The 19,830-nt window shown below is 49.7% G+C and overlaps 1 protein-coding gene across 1 annotated transcript; it reads left to right on the top strand.

Annotated features, from left to right (window-relative positions):
- The first annotated feature begins 1,508 nt into the window (after positions 1-1,508).
- Positions 1,509-15,220, top strand: NFAM1 (NFAT activating protein with ITAM motif 1). Its single transcript, XM_084288459.1, has 6 exons — positions 1,509-1,669; positions 3,743-4,078; positions 4,844-4,953; positions 7,327-7,425; positions 11,283-11,369; positions 13,764-15,220. Exons 1-6 carry the CDS (start codon positions 1,615-1,617, stop codon positions 13,821-13,823), a joined length of 747 nt encoding a protein of 248 aa, XP_084144585.1. The 5' UTR covers positions 1,509-1,614; the 3' UTR covers positions 13,824-15,220.
- Positions 15,221-19,830: the final 4,610 nt, after the last annotated feature.

Raw genomic sequence — 19,830 nt, forward strand, 5'->3', positions numbered from 1 at the left:
GAGTGCAGCTGCTGCGCCAGCCTTGCAGAGCCACACAAAGCCACTTGCTCCTCTCCCCATCTGTCGGGGCTCTCTGCAAGGTACCGGAGCTCAGGGGAACGCAGCAGCCGCAGCTGTGCACTGCACCCCTGTGTCAAGACCCCTTCCTCCTGAGGACCTGTCCCAGGCTGAACAGGAGGAAAAATGCTGTAAACTAACGATAGTTTTGGAGCAAACCTTGCTCATACAAACTCAACGGAGTGATTTTGACTATGCACGATTTACAAGCTCATCTACCTTCTCAGGTCTTTCTCAGCACAGAATGCGCAGCTAAACACCGGTCTCCACAATCCAGCAGGCAGTGCGAGCAGGCACCCTTGAAGTTGCAGCAAAGCGTTTTCTTGTGGACAGTGCAAATGTCTCTCAAGCTGTCTGAAAGGAGGAAGCTGTCTGGAGAGAAGTGAAGACCTCTCAGGCACAAAGATTTTTTGAGTCAGACACTGCTCAGCTGTTGCATTGCAGATGTCTTAGCTACAAACAAGCTTTCACTGAAATCAAAGACTCTTCATGAGTTTAAGTGGTAGGATCCTCCCACAAAGAGAGGGCTTTCTTCTTCAAAGGGTTCTCCTCAGATTTCCCTACAATAGATTTCTTAAGGCTTGCCTGCATTGTGAAGCTGATTTGGAGCCAGCATCATGTGAATCTGAAACATCACAGCTGTTATGGATGAATTCACTGCCTGGTTGTTCTCACTTCTGCAATTCGAGTGCCTTCTTCCACAGTAACCTAGCCACGAAGTTGGCTGTGCTGGGCTGTAAGGAGTGCAGTAGGGCTGTTTCTTTCTGCTGACCGCTGCCGCAGGTACTTGTTTTCCCTTCTGAAGGCAAAATGGGTCATCTCATGCTTGAGTGTTCACATGAAGAATTAGTTTGATTGCGCTGCTCTGCCGTGAACCCATGCGCTGTCGCACTCTTAGCGGTTCCTCCATGTAAATGAACGACCCGAGTAAGATAATTTGAAGTAAGATGCCTTTATTCCGAAATATTGGTGGTCAGTGCAGTGTGATAATCAGGAACAGCTGTTCCAAAAGAACTGCATAAACAAATCCTTGCAAAATTATGGTAAAAATCCCAAAGTACTATTTTTAAGCTTGTCCATTGCTCCAGAATCAGTTGAATCATTCACTGAATTGGCCCACATTTACCTCAAGTGACCTCAAATGGTATCAGTTGAAGCACACTTATTCTATGTTCCAACTTGGGGCTTCGGTCACTGCAGAAGGTGACCAAGTTTGCTTTAAATGGTGGGATATTTTACAGTCATTGGAAGACAAAGCTGTCTGCGTTAAAGAGCTTACGGTTTAATCTTTGGACACTTGCTGATAGGTGTAACACCATTGTAATAGTACAGAGAAATGACCCACAGTGCAGGGAGGAGTCTGACAGAAAAGCAGAAGAGCCTGCATCTGCCGGAAAGAGCTTGCCAAAAGCAGTGCGAGTCTGTCCTGCCTGTCCCTGCACAAACGGGAGGGGATCAAACAGCTCCTCAGGCGTGGAAATACCTGACAAAATCCAATCTCTTTTGCCTTTTGGATCTTCATATCTGATTGCTTTCTTACAGCCTTTTGACCCTACCATGGCCTCTAATCTAAAAGTCATCTTCCTGTTTCTTTGGTCGCTTCTCTGTGAAGGTAAAAAAAAAATATATATTTTTTTCCTTTTGTTTACTCTCAACGTTTGTTCATATTAGAGCATTTCCAGCTGCTATCTTTTTCTAATTTCCAGAGCTCCCCTCTAGGAATTTGCACACTGCTGCTATTTCTGTCTTTTAAGCATTTCAAAGCTCAGAGAGAGAATCCTTAAGAAAGGGGGAACATGGGAGAAGGGTTATATAACCTAAATAAAATGGTTGGGCTTTATCCCTGGCATGTTCTTCTCAAGCTAATGGCTCCTGGGATGCTGCAAAAAGATGGATCTCTCCTCTGTTTTGTTAGGGCAAAGCTTTGCAATGTCTTGTATAGAAACGACATTCATGTGTGTTCTGCTGGGTACGGATGAGGATAAGGCTGATGAATTATTTTTGAAAATAAGGCACAGAAGGGACTGTGCAGGTTATCACTCCCATGTTGGCTGCGGGATTTTCTGTTGCCTTCTTTCCATAACGCTGTATCTAGTGCACACAGGGCTGAGCTCTCACAAAGACCGTGTCCCGTAGGACTGTATTGTATCTCACTTGCTTTTACAGCTAAGAACCTCTTCCTAATGATGTAACCTAATCTCTTCTTTACTCTTAGGGTATTGTGCCTGCCTGTGTCATCTGTAGGGGATTTTTCTTAAGTGCTGTTACTCCCCTGAAGTCTGTTCTGGACAGTGATTGTGCCCTCCTTCTGTTACTGCACCCCTCTGTTCTCCTTAGTGGCCTGCATTCAGTAGCATTAAGTCAAGCGTTGCCTCCTCTGATGCCGAGCCCCACCACGCAGAGGTGATGCTGCTGTTGCGATGCGGTGTTACTGCGTGGTGACAGGAGAGCAAGCCTGGCTGTGCTCTGGGACCGCCTTATTAACGCCTGGTTACCAGCCTGTTCGTAGATGCCGAACCCCAGAGAGTCCCATCAAACCCGTGAACGAAAAGCCTGCCCATCCTCTACTTTCCCTCTCTGTATTTTCCCCTTCTATTTTCACATCCCGGAAAGAATCTCGAGTCTTTCATTTTGTAACAAGACTTGATGCAAGTTTCCAGTTCCCTTTTTTAAAGGCAACACTGCTTTGCACAGGCTTCCTCTTAAGGTGGTTTCTGTGTGGTGTGATATCAGCTACCGAATGTATCGGCTACCAGAGAATGACTGATGTTAAACCCAGACTTGGCTGTGCTGCCAGGAGGTTCTGTACCCCAGGCTCCTTACTAGCCTGTGGCTTACTCATTTTTTTTTTCTTTTATTTTGCAAAACGGGGAGTGAACTATGGTGTGGATTCCCGTCTGTGCTTACTCATCCTCTCTCGTAATACCTGACATGATTGTCTACAGAATTACAGTGACAGGTTGCTTTCAACAGACCCGAGTAAGGAGGAAGCACGTGAAGGGCATGTTCTCCCATCTCCCTACCTGAAATACTGTCACATATAGGGATTTAAGATCTGCAGTCCTCTGCAGATAGATGCATCTAGCATCCACTCTTGTGCTTTGCTGCCCGTTTACAGCAGCAGAAGTTAGGAGTGATTAAGCTGTGTCTTATTTCTCATGCCCAGCGTACAATATGCAATTTCCTTCCTTATTCTTGTCTCAGAGATGCACAATTCCACCGACACACCTGCTTGCACACAGCACCTTCACTGGTGCACTGTGATCACGTCCAAGCAGAGGGTTGTAACTCAGGAGTTACAGAGGATGCCCAGCAAGCGTTTACCTTAGAAAACCGCTTTCCAGTCATCCTCTGTAAACAGTGTCACGCCAGCACAAAATCAGTACACTTCCTGCTTCATTTCTGCTCTTTCTGTATGCCAGCATTGTGCCGAGGCGCTCACGAGGGAAAAGGGAAAGTCTGTGATTGCAACAAGCTATCTCCAATCACGCAGCAATGACCTAAGAGTTGTGGCAGATCACACGGGGCATGTGCTCTGCATCACTCAGTTTCTGACAAGGGCCAACAGTGCTCGCTCCAGACGTGCTTCCCGACATATGTTTATTTTCACCACGTGATTGGGGCAGCAATTTTCTCCTGACTTATGGTGATGTTAGGTGCCTGCTAACAATTATCACCCTTGCAGGGGGAGATGTCCACGTACAGCAGAAACCTCTAATCCGAGTTGCACTGCTCAAGGAAGAAGTGTCCATCCCCTGTGAAGTCACCTTCCTTTACACCCTGAAATACACCAAATTTTCAATCCTCTATTACTGGTTTAATTCATCGGGTCAGAGGACACCCATCTATAGTCGGGAAGAAAATGTACAAATCCCCCCTGGAAAAGAGAATACCACCATAACCATATCCTACAATCACAAAACCATGCCACTTGCAAGCCACTCTTCTGGCACCTACTATTGTGAGGTCCGGTGGAGTGACATCCAGAAAATGGGAAATGGAGTGTATATCCTTGTGAGAGGTAAGTGAACATCCAGAAAGGAAGGCAAACAGTTAAAAAGCAGCTGGCCTTTGCTGTGGAAAGATGATCTTTGCTTTTCTTTTCCTCTACCCAAACAAGCTATGAAGTCAGGTGGGAATAATACTCGATGTCCAATGCTTAAAGCCATCAGGGTTGAATGTGCTTTACACAGGGCTCACCGTAATGCCTCCCCCTTTTCCGTGTGGCTACAAGGGGTCGGTTGTTCTATTGATGCACAGCCTGGAAAACAAGGGAGAGCTTCTGGCCAAGATAAGAGGAATGCTATAAGGCCGTGCATGCTGCTGAGTGGCAGGATTTGCATTGCTGAGTGCTGGATATGGAAAACTTCTTAGGGTAAATGGGAAGAGCTGTGATGAAAGAGCTTTGCTACACTGCTCAGGGGTGCCTGTAGTACCCTGCTAGTTTGTGTAGCCTGCGTGCTTTCCACCATCTGCCTTCCTACCCCTATCACTAAAGACCTTTGCCGGCCTCTGCCTACCTAGCACCCTTTTTGGCTCTCATATTTCTATCATCTCCCTCTAATCACCACGAAGTGCAGCTGCTTGTATCCCGTCTCCTTTGCATGGTTCTCCAGCTGCACCCTGCTCTCTGTTCAGTCAGGCTGTGTTTTGAAGCATGTGTGCATCTGCATAACCTTTACTGCTTCTGCAGTTTAACTCTCCTAGGGTTTTTGGCCAGAGTTAAAAACACAACAGAATTGTAGCTTCCACTCACACTGTGAATCTTTTGCCTTCTTTCCCACAGAGACAGGGTACACCGAGACCTCCTATGGGTGGGACATCCTCATTACCTTTACCGCTCTTCTGGCTGCACTGAGCATCACTGCAACAGCTCTGCTCGTGTGGAAAAGAAAGGCAAGTTATTAGCAAATAAAAACCAATACCTGACGTGACCCATTCTAGGAATTTATTTCTCTTGCTTCTAACTTGGCTGGATTGGAACTCCCCATGCTGAAATTTTCCATGCTGGGTGTCTGTCTCAGGTTTATTTTCTTTTTTTTTAAGTTCAGTCATTCCGAGAAAAAAAGGTTACAGAAGAGACAAAGCGAGCTATTGATTTGTCCATTAAAGGCATTCTGGTAACCATTTTGACTGTGGCGTGCTCTGCTTTAGAGCAAGGGTCTGACACAGGGCAAGAAGTCACACCGGCAGCGTGCTGGCCCTGAGAATATTCGAGCAGAGGTAGCCTCGTGATGGGTCTCTGGAAATTTGCAGCTTGTGTGTGGCCAGCTGTGGCTCGTGCCAGTTTATCAGCTCGGTTTTCTAAAGGAGCCCACGCGAGGCTGCCTTTCCACACGGTGCCAGTCTGACAGGCAGCGTGGCCTGGGCACCAAAGCAAGTCTCTTGCAGCCCTGGTGGCAGGGGAAGAGCAGGGCTTTCCCCATGTCTAATCCTCTTTCAAAATGGGAGCTACTCTCCTGCAAAGGCATGACCGGAGTGCGAGGAAACTGTGCAACTGCTTTCCTGAGCCATGGGCACCCTAGAAGACAGCGGTCTGCAGCGTGGAGGGCATGGGAAACAAACCTTTGGGCATGTGCTCGGTAGATAAAACATTAAGAGACAGGGTTGGGGGGGTAGGAAAGGACAAGGATCCCAAGGAAGCCTGTGTAGATGTCCCAAGTGACTGGAAAAAAAGAGTGAGATAAGGATTTGAGGAGCAACCTGTTTTAGTTGACTATGTGGCTAGTTGGCTGTGGATCAGTCTAGACAATCTCCAGAGGCACCTTCCACCTTCAGCAATCCTGTGAGGATGGAAGAGAGGAGCCTTGGGAGGGAAATGGACTGGGAGCCAGAGCGAGGAAGTCCTAGAGCATGAGGAGGGTGTTAAGACTGGATTGACAGGGACTTGGGTGAGAAGACTAGAGGCACAGGCTGGGACTGGTTGGGTAAGGAAAAGCTGAGGGCAAAGGGGAAACCAGAAGTGGAGAAGAAAGGGTATACAGAGCAGGAGAAGAAGAGCCAAAAGCAGGGGCAAAAGGTCTGAATGAGGCAGGGGAAAAAACTTTGAAGTTGTGATACTGGAATCTCTGTAGACCAAGCAAAATGTGCTGTGCCTCATAGTGCCTCCTCCAGGCATTCAAAACACTCTCCTCTACACTCCTCCCGCCTTCTCAAGGCTGGCTTAAGTAGTCCTGATGTCTTTCAGAACGGAGTTTGGGGATTGATGCTTTATAGGCAGTGTATCCCGCCGTATTTCCTTGTACCAGCTGCCCTCTGCCACCACAACAGCGAGCTTTGCGTGTGGAGGCTGTGCTGCTGCTGCAGACCTCTGGCCCCAAGGAGCATCAGGCTTCAGCACACACGGTCAGAGCTTGTGAGATGGGAAACAGGGAGGCAGCAGCTGGCAGGCCTGCAAATCTCGTGAGACTTACCTTGGCAGATGGAGGGGGAAGGAGCCACGACTTGCTGCTTGGCATCCCTAGGTTCTGAGGTGGGCCAGCAAGTCTCAGACCTACGGGCTCTCCTGGGGGCCGGGGGAGATCAGGCAGTCATTAGAGTTGCCCTCCCGCAGAACACAGCCCATATTTCTCACCACAGCTTGCTCAGACCTGCTGGTTTAAAAATGTTTATCTTTAAGAGAAGCTATTTAGCATCCTCCTTAGTTACTAATGGACTGGAAAGCAGTTCATCGTTTTCATGTGATGTGAATATAATCAGCCCACTTCTTTCCGAATTAGAACAGAGATACTTAGCAAAGCCTGCTGCCTTTTCTGCCTCCTTCTCTTGCTTGCTGAGCAGGCTAACCCTTATCTGAGCATGAATGGAGCATGTTCAAGGAGAAGTCATCTGATGCAAGAAACATTTCAGAGGAAGAGGCCTTCTTCCTTCAGCTCTGTGCTGGACTTGCATGTTAGTGTTTCACTGACTGTGTGTCATCATTAATGTCTGCCTGGTGCTTTTCTCTAGATTCTGTCTATTAGCATCCTCCCAGCCAAATCCTGGCAAAAGTCACTGCATTGTGCCTCTGTAAAATCCCCCTCGCACTTTGAATGTGGCCCTGCTTTTCTCCCTGTCCTACAGTACTGTTGTGTGCTGTTCAATATCTCTGCCTTTTACCCTGTGGTGAGGAAAGTGGAGGGCCTGTGTTGTGTGTAGAGTCAGCATTCTTTGCTTTGGAAACACTCGGGGTGTGTGAGCAGCTGGCTTTGACATGACTCTGCGTTCGTTTCGTTTTGGGGGAGCTGGTCTTCTCTCCAAATGTGTGATTTGGTGTCTTGTCCTGAGCAGGCATTGTGTCCTAAGAGGAACCAGCTAAATATACTGAGGCAGAAGATAGAAACTCGGCCCCCTTCAGCCAGCCCGCCACCACCTTCTCCTGTTTATGACGTGAGTACCAGAATCACCCTCCATACCTGCCGTGGCACAGGCAAGCTGATAAAATACCAGTATTGTGATGTGAAGCAAGCAGTCGGCCTGGTGCTGGTGATCCTGCTTCTGTGCTCTGCTCCTCTGGGGACTGTGCTTGTTGCACGTCTCCATCCCGATCCCAGTGGCAACGCCTTGCGCCATGCCCAGCAGCCCCGCTCCAGCAGTGGTGGGCAGCACTTAGAATCCCTTTTCATCACTTAGAATCCCTTTTCATCACTTAGAATCCCTTTTCATCGCCTAGCATCCAGCCACTCGACTCCTTTTGCCATTCCCCAGGCTGGAGAACACCAAGCACTCCTGCTCCCTGCACCCCGTAGCAGCGGTGTCAGAGGTGATAGGATTGGAGCGGCTCTCCTCAAATGTCAAGCCCGGACCTTGGCTACCTCAAGTAACCGTGATCCCTAATCACATTTGCAGCCCATCCAGCTCCATTTAAAATGTATTCCTTCTTTTTCCTCTTACTCCCATGGGAGGACCACTCAGCTAAGAAGGGAATGATTTTTTTTTTTTTCACGTGGTCTGTGGGACAAACGAGGAGGAATGAAATGAAAGTGAGCAGAGGAGGATGTTGCCTGAATATTAGGAAACCTTTCTGACTGTGAGGTCTGTAAGGACTGGAAAAGCCTCTCCAAGGAAAACCTGTAAGCTCTGCTGCATGAATCATTTAAGCTAAACAAAGTGGAGCTCTGGAGAATGTACTACAGAGAGGAGCAAAGCCCTGCCAAGGAGGCAGGGAAATCTGATAGGGGGCAGATATGGAAACAAAGGCAGTCCTGCCCCCTTCTCACTCTCACCTCGCAGGTGGGGGGCACTATTTTGTGGCTCTTCAGTTTTTGGAATAGAGGTTTAGAAGAAAGCCCTGTGTATTGCATGTGATATGTTTATTCTGGGTAGAAAGCAGTGCTTTGGGTAAAGGATGTTGCAGGTTATAAACCTTTTCATTTGTATCAAGTAATTTCTTTTTAATTCAGGCTTTTAAAAATCCGAATGGGAAGTTTCCTGCTGAAGTGGATGATTTCTGCAAGGAGACAAAAAAAAAAGAAAAAAAAAAAGAAAAAATCAAATCTATTTCTCGCTCAGTCGGCCTCGTCATGCATCCTTAGCTCCATCTTAATTACATGTTTCATCATGTTGTGCTGTTCAGGAGGCCCCGCTAGCGCTCATACAGCAAGCCAGCAGAGCCAGCCTTAGGCGCAGGCAGTCCTGGTAGCTGGCTGAGCTCCTGTGCGTGCAGGAGCCCTCCAGACCTGGCCCATGCAGCCTTGCCCCGCAGCCTGTTAGCTGCCCGCCAGCTGCTCAGGGCTCCTGGCCAGCCCGGCGTGCAGGGCAGGCGGCGCAGCCCCCTTTGGCAGAGCTGCAAGCAGCCTCGAATCGTCTGGTGCGTGTTATAGGGTCGAGCCTGCCCCGTGGAGCGGCTGCTGGGACTCGCTGGGGCGTGGGGCAGCAGAGATGGCATGGGGAGAGGAGGTGGGAGCTGCAAGGTGGGACGTAGAGGGAAATGGGGGAGAGAGGGGGAGCCCCCGGGGTGGAGACCAGGCTTTGTGAGGTCCCCTTGGTGTTAAACTGGATGTTAAACTTGGTGCTGGTTTTGTGGTTGTGGGGAAGGCGGAAATCTGTGGTTGGCACAGGGGTAAGATAAGGCAAGGGAATGGGATGGATGGGTGAGAAGAGACTTTGAGCGGTGAGATAAAGAGGATTAGGTAAAGGGACGGGAGGCCAGCACCTGCCAGATGTGCTATCCGTGGGGGAAAGCAGATCAGAGTCCAGAAAAAAAGTCAGGGAGCTGCAGTGTTCCTGCAGGCCTGGATCCAGGAGCAGCAGGAGGCAGGACTGGGCATCAAAACAAGGGCTTCGAACGGGCTGGTGCAGCTCATTAAATGCTCTGTGCTGTCTTCCCTGGCAGCAGGGCTCTCCCCTGGCACAGAAAGGCTCCTAGCACAGCTCCTACAAAGCCCTTCTGCTGCACATCACCAGGAGCAAATGCCCTCCCCACCACCTCTTCCAGGCACCACGGGTCGCCGTGGGGTCCTCGGGGTTGGGTGTCAGCTGTGAAAAACAGCTCAGGGCAGTAAAAAAACCCTGCAGGGTGTGTGTGGGAGAGGGGAGAGCTGCGCTGCCATGCATTATTAGGCCCCTTTGCCCTCTCGCAACCCTGGAGCAGCTCATTGCGCTGGCCGGACCAAAATCTGTATTTTCCTCCATCTTCCCGCTCGGCTGCCTTGTTAATGAGCAGCTTGGAAATAACAATCCGAGGGCCTCGCTTCATCCGTTTTACACTTCAAACAGGCTTTTTTTTTTTTTTTTTTTTTTTTTTTTTTTTCAGCAGCAAACAGAGCTCCTGCAGCGCAGGCGGGTTCCAGAGCACAGGAGCTTTTCGGGAAGGCATCTGGCAGCAGGGAGGAGAGGCCCGCGTGCCGCCACGCTGCCAGCAGCAGGTGGTCAGTGGCCAAGTGGAAGGAGTTGATTTGCAAATGGCAGTGGGAGACAGCGGCTTTCCAACTGGCCAGCAAAGGACGGGCGTTGTTAACAGCCCTCACGAGGAGAGGGCTTGCAGAGGGAGCGAGCCTCTTCTGGGGGATAAGCACCAAAAGGATGCTTCTGGCTTGCAAGTGGGTTTGGGACTGGAGCAGTGGAAGGCTGCCTGTCCCTTTCTGCTCCTTTATCACCTCGTCCTCTTCAAACCACGCTCTCACCGGCCACCACCCGAAAAGATGCTGAACATTTTGAGCTCCTGATGAAATGACCGGGGGCTGGGGTCAGACAACCACCAGCCCCAAGCTCAACCCCCCGCACTTCGCTGGTCCCCTCGCTGTGCTGCAGGCGCCTCGCTCCCTCTGCAGTCTCTGCGCTCCCACCATCTGCCCCTCTTGCGGCGGGAGCTCCTCCCATCCTCCCGTTGCCAGAGAAACAGCCACCTTGGCAACCTGCTGTCATCCCTGAAACACACATGGAAAAGTCCTCCTGATTGTTATGTTTGATCCTTCAGGCAGATCTGGAACATCACTCAAACTGACATGCATCTCTTGTGACACGATTACCTGCGGGACCAACGGGTGCAGACACATGTAGGATGTGTGTGTGTTTCTCTGCGTAGCCGTGCGGGACCGTGGATATGTCTGTGGGCCTGCCAGTGTATTGATTTTTTTTATTATTATTATGCTTTGCTCACTCTATGGAGGAAGGAGAGTTCTGGCTTGGAAATAAAATGAAAAAAAATCAAAACAAAAACAAACCAAAACCAAACCAAACCAAAACGGCAACCAGACAATAAATAGAAATGGTGCCTGAGGTAAGGTTTCCTGTTTTCAACAGCCCTTGTGACCCAGAAGCCCAGCCTAGCCTCCCCTCTCACCCTTGTGTGCCCAGAACGACCAAAAGCAAGAGCTTTTGGGGCGTCAGGCACCTAAGCAGTCCTGGGCGATGCAGGGTGCTGCCTGTGCCCCGTGCTCCCCGTGGTGCCCAGTACCATTCGGGAGGCAGAGGGGCCTTTGCTTTGCATTGCTGTGTCAGTCTGGAGCGGACGGAGGCAGGGGCATTGCCATTGTTCTCTCAGTGCCTTGCACGGGGTAGGTAAGATCAAAAGCTGTCTGCGTCAGCCTGAAATATGACCGTGATAAAGCTGCACCATAAAGATTTCAGGGGAAAATGGGTTTTCTTTTTGCACAAGTTCAGGGCAGGACCTTTGGAGTTTTGGAGACATCAGGGGTTCCTCAGAAACGTCAGGCACGAGTTGGGGAACAACCCGGTGGGCCATCAGATGTGCTTATACCTAAGCATTTTTTCTAACCCTCCTCTCTCCCCTCTTCCCTTTGCAGTGCCTGAATTCGCAGCAAGTCGAGGTCTATTCTGTCCTCGAGAGCAACACAAAGAACCCAGAACCCAGAAGGAAGCCTCCGGGGAAGGTAAGGGCTGGGGCAAAAAATCTTGGAGAGTTCCCATACACACTGGGCACATGGGAAGAGAAACCCCAGAGTCACCACAGCCCCAGCTGGCATTAAGTCTGCCTGCTATTTCCCCACTTCCAGCCCCACTGGAAGGGGAGAAGGGGACGTGGCATCCCCTCGCCAGCTGTGCTGCACGTGTGCTGTGTCTTCCCTCTTCCGGCACAGCCCCTGCTGCTGCCGCGTTACCGGTTCTGGCAGGCAGATGCTTTGCTCTGTGCTGTTCCCTGGAAGGTACCGAGATGTTTGGTGCTCCCTCTCAATGGGTCGGATGTTCCTGGAGAGTCGGCCAGATGCTGTCCTCCACTATTGTCCCTTCCAGGTTGTTTCAGCAGCTAAGACGTCCCCCAGGGTAGAGGAATCCATGCGCTGGGGGCAGACCCTGGGCACACCTCTGCTCTCATTGGCATTAAGCACCTGAGAGCCATTTCCTGGTAACAGAAGCTAAGTTGGCCTGAAGAGAGGCAGGAAAAGGCAGCGTGGCTTTATTTTGGGCTTGGATCTTCTTGCTGGGCTGGGAGTTATGAGTTAGAGACGAGGAACCAAACCGCCTGTAATGAAAGTAGCCACAACTGGGAATATGCAGGCACAGATCAACTGGGGGGGGGCATATGGCATGGACCAGAGTCCCACACAGCCCTGCACCCTGCCCTTGGCAAGCATCAGCTGTTCCAGAGGGACAACGCTTGCATCAGGCACCCCAATGAACGTTTCCTTCCTGCCCTCAGATCTTCGTTGTTCATTTGCCTTCCAGACCTCTTATCTACTTAAAAAATACCTTCACTCTTCTAACATTGGAAAACGTTCCTGAAAAATGTCCCCTTCTTCTCCCAGGGATGTCCCGCTGGGGAAAGTTCCCCTGGTTAACTACACAGGGTGCAGCATGGAGCCAGCTTCAGCTTCCTTTTGGGAAGGACAGCATTTTTCAGTGTCTGAAGCACTTTCACAGCTCTCAGCTTTAGGAGAAGGTGGAATAAAATCAAGTGCCTTTTTCTACATCAGAGCTAACTGCAGAGTGTTCTGCTCCTGGAGCCCCTGGCATCCTGCACTTAGTGCTGCGGCTCCACAGCAGCGGTAGCAGAGGCAGGGGCAGGTACCTGATTGCTGCAGCTGACTGCTGAGGGGAAGGATGGTTTGTGATATATAGGCAGCCTTATGCTCCGGTGTGTAAGATGCACTGGAAAAGACAGCATCCCTGCTTTTGTGTTCTTGCTGCATTTTGAATTAGTTGGGTAGGAAGAAGAGTAAGTCCTGAGCCCCCTTCCCTGTCCTATTTATTCTTCTGTACGCCTTTATCAGCTGCCCCCTTCTAAATGATTCAGTCTGGATGAGGAGATGCAGTGTCTGTGTTTGTTTTTCCTGTCGTGGTGTTGTCTGGGCTGTGCTGAATCACCTGTGTGTGGCCCACAGCACTCAGCTGCTGCTTTAGGGGTCAGCAGCCCTGAGGAACAGAGCAGGAACAAAGCAACAAAACAAGGGCAAAGAAGCAGCTTGTGTGCAAGCGGGTCTGGCTCTTGTGGTCTCTGTGGGAGAAACAGAGGAGAAGAAAGCAAAGAGAGGTGCTGGGGTGGGCTCTCACGGGCACTGAGTGTGAGCCCAGTCCTTGTGCTGCTCAGAAGGCAGGGAGGTGTGAGGAAGCAGGTCCCCACTGCTGCATCCCACCTCAGGGGGAGCAGAAAGGGGCTTCTGAAACAGCAACCACTGCAGGGAGCACCCGAAATGGGAGCGTTTGCGAGCTGTCGGTGCACTGCCAGCCAGCACGGGTGGCAAGGGGTTAATCCTCCAGAGCCTGTGCGTGCCTGGAGGTGCCCTGCTCAGCTCTCGGAAAACGCTTCCCTTTGGTGGTGGCAGCAGAGAAAAAGCTAGCGTAGGTAGGGCTCCGTTCACCCTCTGGCACTTCAGCTGCTTGCTGCGTAACCTTGCTTACAGCGGGCCTGTGCCACGCGGCGCTTCAAATATCAGTCTGTCAGCGCCTTGTCTGCACCGGGAGCGGCTGTGAGGAATAGGCTCGACTGCTGAAGAAACAGGATTGAGGAGGTCAGGGAATTCCTCCTTCACAGAATCCAGAGTGATTTATTTTTTTTTTACCGAGCCCAATTTTCCCTCCCCTCCCTGTCTGACAGCTTTCTGGGGGAAGAGTGACAAGCAAAGGAGGCATCTTTATCCCTTGGGCTGGATTAGTCACGTTCGTCTCTGTCGGAGCAACATTGCTCAGTGTAGTGGCTTCCATTGCGGTGGATCACTTATAGCCATTTCCAACAGAGCAAACGTCAGTGTCTGCTGATTAAGAATTAATTCATCTTCTTTTGAATAATTTTCCTCCATTTCTTTTTCCTCCTTTTCATCATTCTGCAGACATCTGAGAAGCAAGAAACTCTAGAAGAATCCTGTGATACGCTGTATGAGAATATCTAACGGGGAAAAACTGACTGTGTGGGCCAGACATCTTCCTGCACGACAGAACTACTTTCTGCATCCTCAGTTCTCTGCGAAGACCCACAGTGACTTCAGGGCACAGCCACGGGGGACTTGTGAACCCCGGGCTCCCTCCAAACTGCCCTTCATTAACAACAGAATACAGCTGTTAACTCCCACTGGGGCTCAGTCTGCACTGATGCGGTGAAGATATTTTGCAGCAAAGCTGTTTGAAGCAAAAAGAAAAGCTGGTTTTTGTCAAGCACTCGTACGTATCTTAGACATGGTACAGATGGGATCGGTGCACGTTTCTCTCACCTGGCCTGGTTGAAATATTTGAATCTTGATCCTCTGTAAGTGATAGCGTGATCCAGAGCCCTCCCTGCTTGATCTTCCAATCCTGACTTGCAGCAGTCCATCTGATCCTGTGTCAGCTTCCCTGACGCAGCCATCAGGCCTTCATGCATAGTTTAACTGAGATCCAAACGTCCACCTGCCCATTTTTCCCTTTCTCGGGAACCCCACAGTGAAACATGCTTTCTCATAATCTGCTAATCCCATCAAGTAGCCACAGATGCCTGCTGTGACTGAACTCAGTTGACTCAAATCAGTGCCTTGGAATAAATGCTTTCCCTTCAGCAATATCAGCAGTATACGGTGAGGAATGGATGCAGGAACAGAGATAAAGATGGAAAAAAAAGGAAGCCAGAGAAAATATCCCTGCCTGGCACTGTGTCTCAGCAGCAGTGCCCGTTCCAGAACAAGGAAAAGGAACAAGGAGCTGGGAATCCCAGGAGAATGCCTTGTTGGGGCTGAATAGATCTGGGTCCGTGTTCCAGAGATGTTCAAGCCAAGCTCCCCAGTTTCCCCAGTTCTGAAATCTGTAACAACTGGAGTGAGGAGGGAGGTCTTAGAGATGAATTTTCTATTCAAGCTCCTCTCTCTCCTGTCAGCTGGGACTTGCCTGCCATTTGTGCTGATGGATATCCTAGTTCTGATAGGGAAGAAGTTACGTTAAATATCCATAAAACACGATCAAACCAGTGGATCAAAAAGCTGAGGCTGTTTTATCTCAGATTAAAAAAACAACAACAAAGTAACAACCAAACAAAACCAACCCAAAATAACAATACGTAGCATAACTTGAGAGGAATCAGAGAAACCTCTTTAAAGAAGAAGATCAAATTAAAACTGAGCTCCAGGGTCATAGGACCCTCTCTAGTTGAAGATAATGTTGCTATGCATCAGAGATAGAGGCTATGGAAAATGTCTCCGGGGCCTCCAACCTTCCTATACTATGTTTAAAGAGATAATCCGCTTATTGCTTTGCTCTTTTTATTAGAAGAGATTTCAAACATGCAATTTGGACTTTAACCACAGGAAAATGCTTTTTCTCTTCCCAGTGTTGAGGAATTCATTTCAGAAAGAGCAATGAATAGACAGCATGCCTTATTAGACCTGTCTTCCATTTGTTAAACGATTGTCATAATTATAAATAAATATTTCTGAACTCAACTATTTTAGTATTTACTAATGTGACCAGAAATGTAAACGAGGAGAAAACATTTGTCTTCATGGACAAAAAATTACAAGGATTGCACAGGTATAATATTTTCTTTCCTTACCGAATTTGAAGAATGATGAGATGAATTATAAATATGTTGCAGTATAGCGATAAAATATTCAGAAGAAGGTGGTGGATCAGACGAAGAGTTAAAACTTTCAAAGTAACGCTGCTTGGTTTTTGTGTTTTGCTTTTTTAATTTGGTAAATACTAAAAACAATGGTTAGTACTAAAAATTTCCTGGCAGAGATCTCACTTTGCAGTGAATTGTTTTGTCTCGTCTTTCCGTTACCTTTCTAAGTAGCATTTCTTACATTTCTGGCTGAACAGCTCTATATATTAAGTAGCTGAAGCCGTTTAAAATGAAACAGAAGAAAAAATGGTCCTTGTTATATAGGGGCTGTTCTAGACCAGTCAGTGCTGAAGTACGGAACGAATCGCAAGCGGTTGTGATCAATTAAGTGAAAAAGTTAAAATTTCCAAGAAGCACCGGGAAGGCTGGGGATTTGGGCTGTGCGCCAGCGCTCGTCAAAGTCACGGGGAGTTGCTGTGTTGATTTCAAGGGGTTTTGGTTTGGCCCTGCAAGGCTAAAAGGCTGCTGCACGAGGAGGAGGGAGGTTGGAAGCTACGCAGCCAGAAGCTAGAGCCGCTTCTTTGGCATCGTGCACTGTGGGCAGCAGCAGCAGCATCTGAGCTTGTGAGAGAGAAAGGTGTAAAGGAGAAGATTGTGAGAGAAGGGGTGTTTTTCAAGGCGATAAGAGTTTTCCAAGGAGGTATGAGGAAATGCCTTCAGGCACCAGGAGGAGAAAGTAGTAAATATAATTTATATAACATCGGCGTAGCTATTTATAGCTGAGATTTGTTCAGGAGAAATAAAATAAAAAACGGGCATATGCTCTTTTTGTCTCACCTGGCTCTATGGTCCCTGAGAAGAGATGCGGAAAATGAGTGTTACTAGGAAGAGGAAAGGAGCTCGTTTTTAAGTGTGGAGCAATATATATATAATAAATAATAGGAAGAAAAATTAACGATCAGCTCCCCCAGCTCCACACAGGACAGAGCCGAGGGCTGAGTCGTGTTTATTCCCCACATTTTGCCTGAAATTGAACGTTGAGAACGGATTCCTCTTTAAAACCACGTCCCTGAGGGCTGAAGCTCTGCTCGCTTCCCCCGGCATGGCGCAGAGCGCGCCGTCGGGTTACGGTGCTGTCATCTGTGATTCCCCGGCGCCGGGAACGCTAGGAGAAATTCTCCCTTGTATTGACAGGATTTCAGGCAAGCGGAGACACGTTATCAAAATAAACGGGGGTGCGAGGTGGGAATGCACCGTCTGCCTTGCGCTACAGGAGGTGCTGTGCCAGGTCCTTGCCCTCCCCACCGGGAGCGAGCCCGCAGTCCTGAGGGGTGGATGCCGTGTCTCGCCCTGTTGCCTTAGCTGGCGTTGGTGGCACTGATCTCATCCCGTCCCTAAAACAATCCCTTCACACCACTTTCCAGCCTTTGCCTTTTTGCCTTTGAGGAGGCAAAAAACCGAGCGCGTGTGAGCGTGTCAGTGGTTTCATCCTCTTCTGTAGAGGACGAACTTGCATGGGTTCTGCTCTGCAGCATGAAGTACATCGCCTATATTTTGCCTTTTATCTGTAGACAAGAAAGAGCTCATTGTGGTGGGTAGCTACAATGAAATGCATGACCACGCTGTAGTCCTCTGTGTTCTCCTTCCTTGCTTCTGTCTCCTAATTGTCTTCTTTTCCCTTCTCGTGGGTATCACTGCCATTAATCATCTCTATGGCAATAGCGTCTAAAGACCTAGCTAGGGCTGAGCCTTACAAAAGGAGGCACTTCACTGAACAGCACCCAAAAAAATAAAAGGTTATTACTGCTCTAGTTTGGGCTGCAGTCCCACCCAGCAGTGCCCAAGGGGTGTGCGAGTCTGGGCCAAGGGCAGGGGTCCCTCGGTCCTGCTGGGCGGTCTCCTGGGAGGACCTGGTGCGCCTTCAGCCCTTGGCCACGCAACACCGTGACCCTGCGCGTCGGGGATTTAGGGAAGGCGGTGAGTGAAGCCACCAGATGGTGCCCTAGGTCCTCTCTGCTCCCTCCGCTGTCCCCTGCCTGCCCACGTCCCCCTGGCAGCCCCCAGACCACAGCCCCCAAGGGCGGGCACCTCCAGCCACGCAGGACAGCCCCCGCCACGACTGCCTCCTGCCTCCAGACCCCGCAGCTCTGCACCATGGCCCAGGTGCCACCAGCACCCGTGGGGACATGGGGACAGGACCTTCCCCTCCTCTGCATCCATGAAGTCTGGAGGAACGACTTCACCGGGTACCTACATGTCCAAACACAACGTTGGCCAGGTGTTGGGGCCGCTTTGCGTTGCCACCACTTTTTTCACCATTTTGGGAGGGACGTCTGATCCTGGGTTTGGGAAAATGTAAGGCGTGCCCATGGGAAAAAGAAAAAAATAAAAATAAAATAATGAAAATAAATCCATCACAACTTATGCTGGTTCTCTTTGCTTTGTCAGGAAAATGCTGCAGGCTCCTGAGCTTGGTCAGGCTGCATGGCTGCTACGGGTAACCCCACACCTGCTCTGCCCCATGCCCGCAGGGAGGCTTTGTCCCCACCAGCCCACGAACCTCTCCTGGAGCTCCCCTTTCCCTTCCGAAGTACATGGCTCATGTTTTGTAGCTCGGCCACGCGAAGATTTGGTAGGGCCAGGCAGATGGGCTGCCCTGCTGTAAGCAGCCAGAACGTACTGACCCCAGTGGGAATGGGGTGAACGGGGAAAGCCAACATATGGGCTCCTCCAAAATGCCATGACTCTTGGTAACCAGTCTGGGCCTCTGTTCTGTCCCATCTGGAAGACCAGTCTGCCTACAATTTTAGGCGCTTCCAGGGGTAATAATTGTACCCCAAATACCTGCACTGCAGCTGTGAGGGAATTAGCCCTGTACTGCTGCCAGCAGCGCTTTACACTGACCTGTGCCATTAAAACCAATGATTTCAAGAGTCCTTGCTAGGGTATTTCAGCTTCATGCACGAAGAAATGGAGACTCAGGAGGTTAAATGACTTCTCCGAAATTGCAGAGGGTCAGAGGTAAAGCTGGGAGCAAGGTTCAGCTTCCTACATCAGGTCGTCCAGGTGGGAGCCAGTAGCTGGGTAAACAGGAGCTGCTGAGCTCCCTTTGATTTTACAAAATAGGGGAAAGATTAAAAATAAAAAGTTTCCTTCTGAGCCTCTACCACGAGTTTCTGCAGCACTTTGCTTTTCACTTGTGGTTTCTCACGCAGGTATTGATCAGGCCCCCCCTGCCTGGCGGAGGTCGCCACACGGCAGGACGAGGTGCTGCTCTCTTTGGGGAGCCACCCACCATTTTGGCAGTAAGGGGAGCTCGTAACAGCCAAATCACCACGGAAAGCCCAATTACTTACACTGTAATTCCCCAAATAAATGTTTATGGAGGCAATGTGATGAATTACTGCACGTCCACCCCGTAAAGTCTTGTTGACTGCTGAAGAAGCTCCCGAGCTTGTCGAGAGGGCTTAGGGAAGGGAGAGAAATGGCTGCAGCTGCTCGCAGAGCTGCTCTGCGCTTGGGCGAAGGGACGGCAGGGCTGTCCTCACCGCCCCACCGCCGAGCTCCCGGAGCAGGAGGCGTGAGGAGAAGCAGCCCCGGTCCTTAGGTGATGAATGGGAATGCTTGCCATTCTTTTCAACACTCCAAAGGAAACCGCAGGCTCGATGTGATGCAATTCCTGCCTGGTTGGGTTGTTTATTCACACGGGGCTGCGCTGCGCTAGCACGTGGGGAAGAGAAAGTAAAAGTTCAGCTCGGCTTCGGCTCCCTTGGGATTTCTGTGCGCTTTCAGGCTCATTCAGGTCAAGGCAGGGTGTGAGTCTGGAGTACAGCAGCTCTGGGGAATGGCTCTCTGTGCTCGCCAGCTCTGCTGAGTAATGCGCAGAACGCAGGTGTGGGTTTTGAAGAAATCGGTTTAATAAAGGAGCTGTAACTCTTCTCCTCCTCCCCAGAAGATTTAAAATAATCTTGCTGTCCATAAAAACCAGGTTAGCTATTTTGGGTTCACGCGGAGCTAAAATGAATGCAGCAACTCTCCTGATAAGTCACTGGGTATCAATTCTTAATTGCTTGATTAATCTCGAATTTCCAGAGCTGACACTGCCAGTCCTAACACTCGACAAAAGCTACGTTTAAAGAAGAAAACACTTCCCTCTTTTGATTAAAAACAAAAACACAAAAGCCAACCCCGCAAGTAAGTGCATGAAATTACAGAGAGGCTTGTAGCATATGTTGTCCAGAGGAAGACGGGCCATTAGGCAGAGTGCAAGTGAAACAGTCAGAGGTCCGCGATACACTGGGGGGGTGATGAATTCATTTCGGCGTATGCTTCAGCAACTCATTACGAGGCTATCTCAAGCCCAAATATTA

The sequence above is a fragment of the Netta rufina genome (assembly GCF_964035555.1).
Source record: "Netta rufina genome assembly, chromosome: 1".
Taxonomy (NCBI): domain Eukaryota; kingdom Metazoa; phylum Chordata; class Aves; order Anseriformes; family Anatidae; genus Netta; species Netta rufina.

Coding starts and splice junctions, on each gene's coding strand:
- NFAM1 (XM_084288459.1), top strand. CDS start 1,615: ATGGCCTCTAATCTAAAAGTCATCTTCCTGTTTCTTTGGTCGCTTCTC. Junction 4,954..7,326: donor TGCTCGTGTGGAAAAGAAAG/GCAAGTTATTAG, acceptor TGTCCTGAGCAG/GCATTGTGTCCTAAGAGGAA. Junction 7,426..11,282: donor CACCTTCTCCTGTTTATGAC/GTGAGTACCAGA, acceptor TTCCCTTTGCAG/TGCCTGAATTCGCAGCAAGT.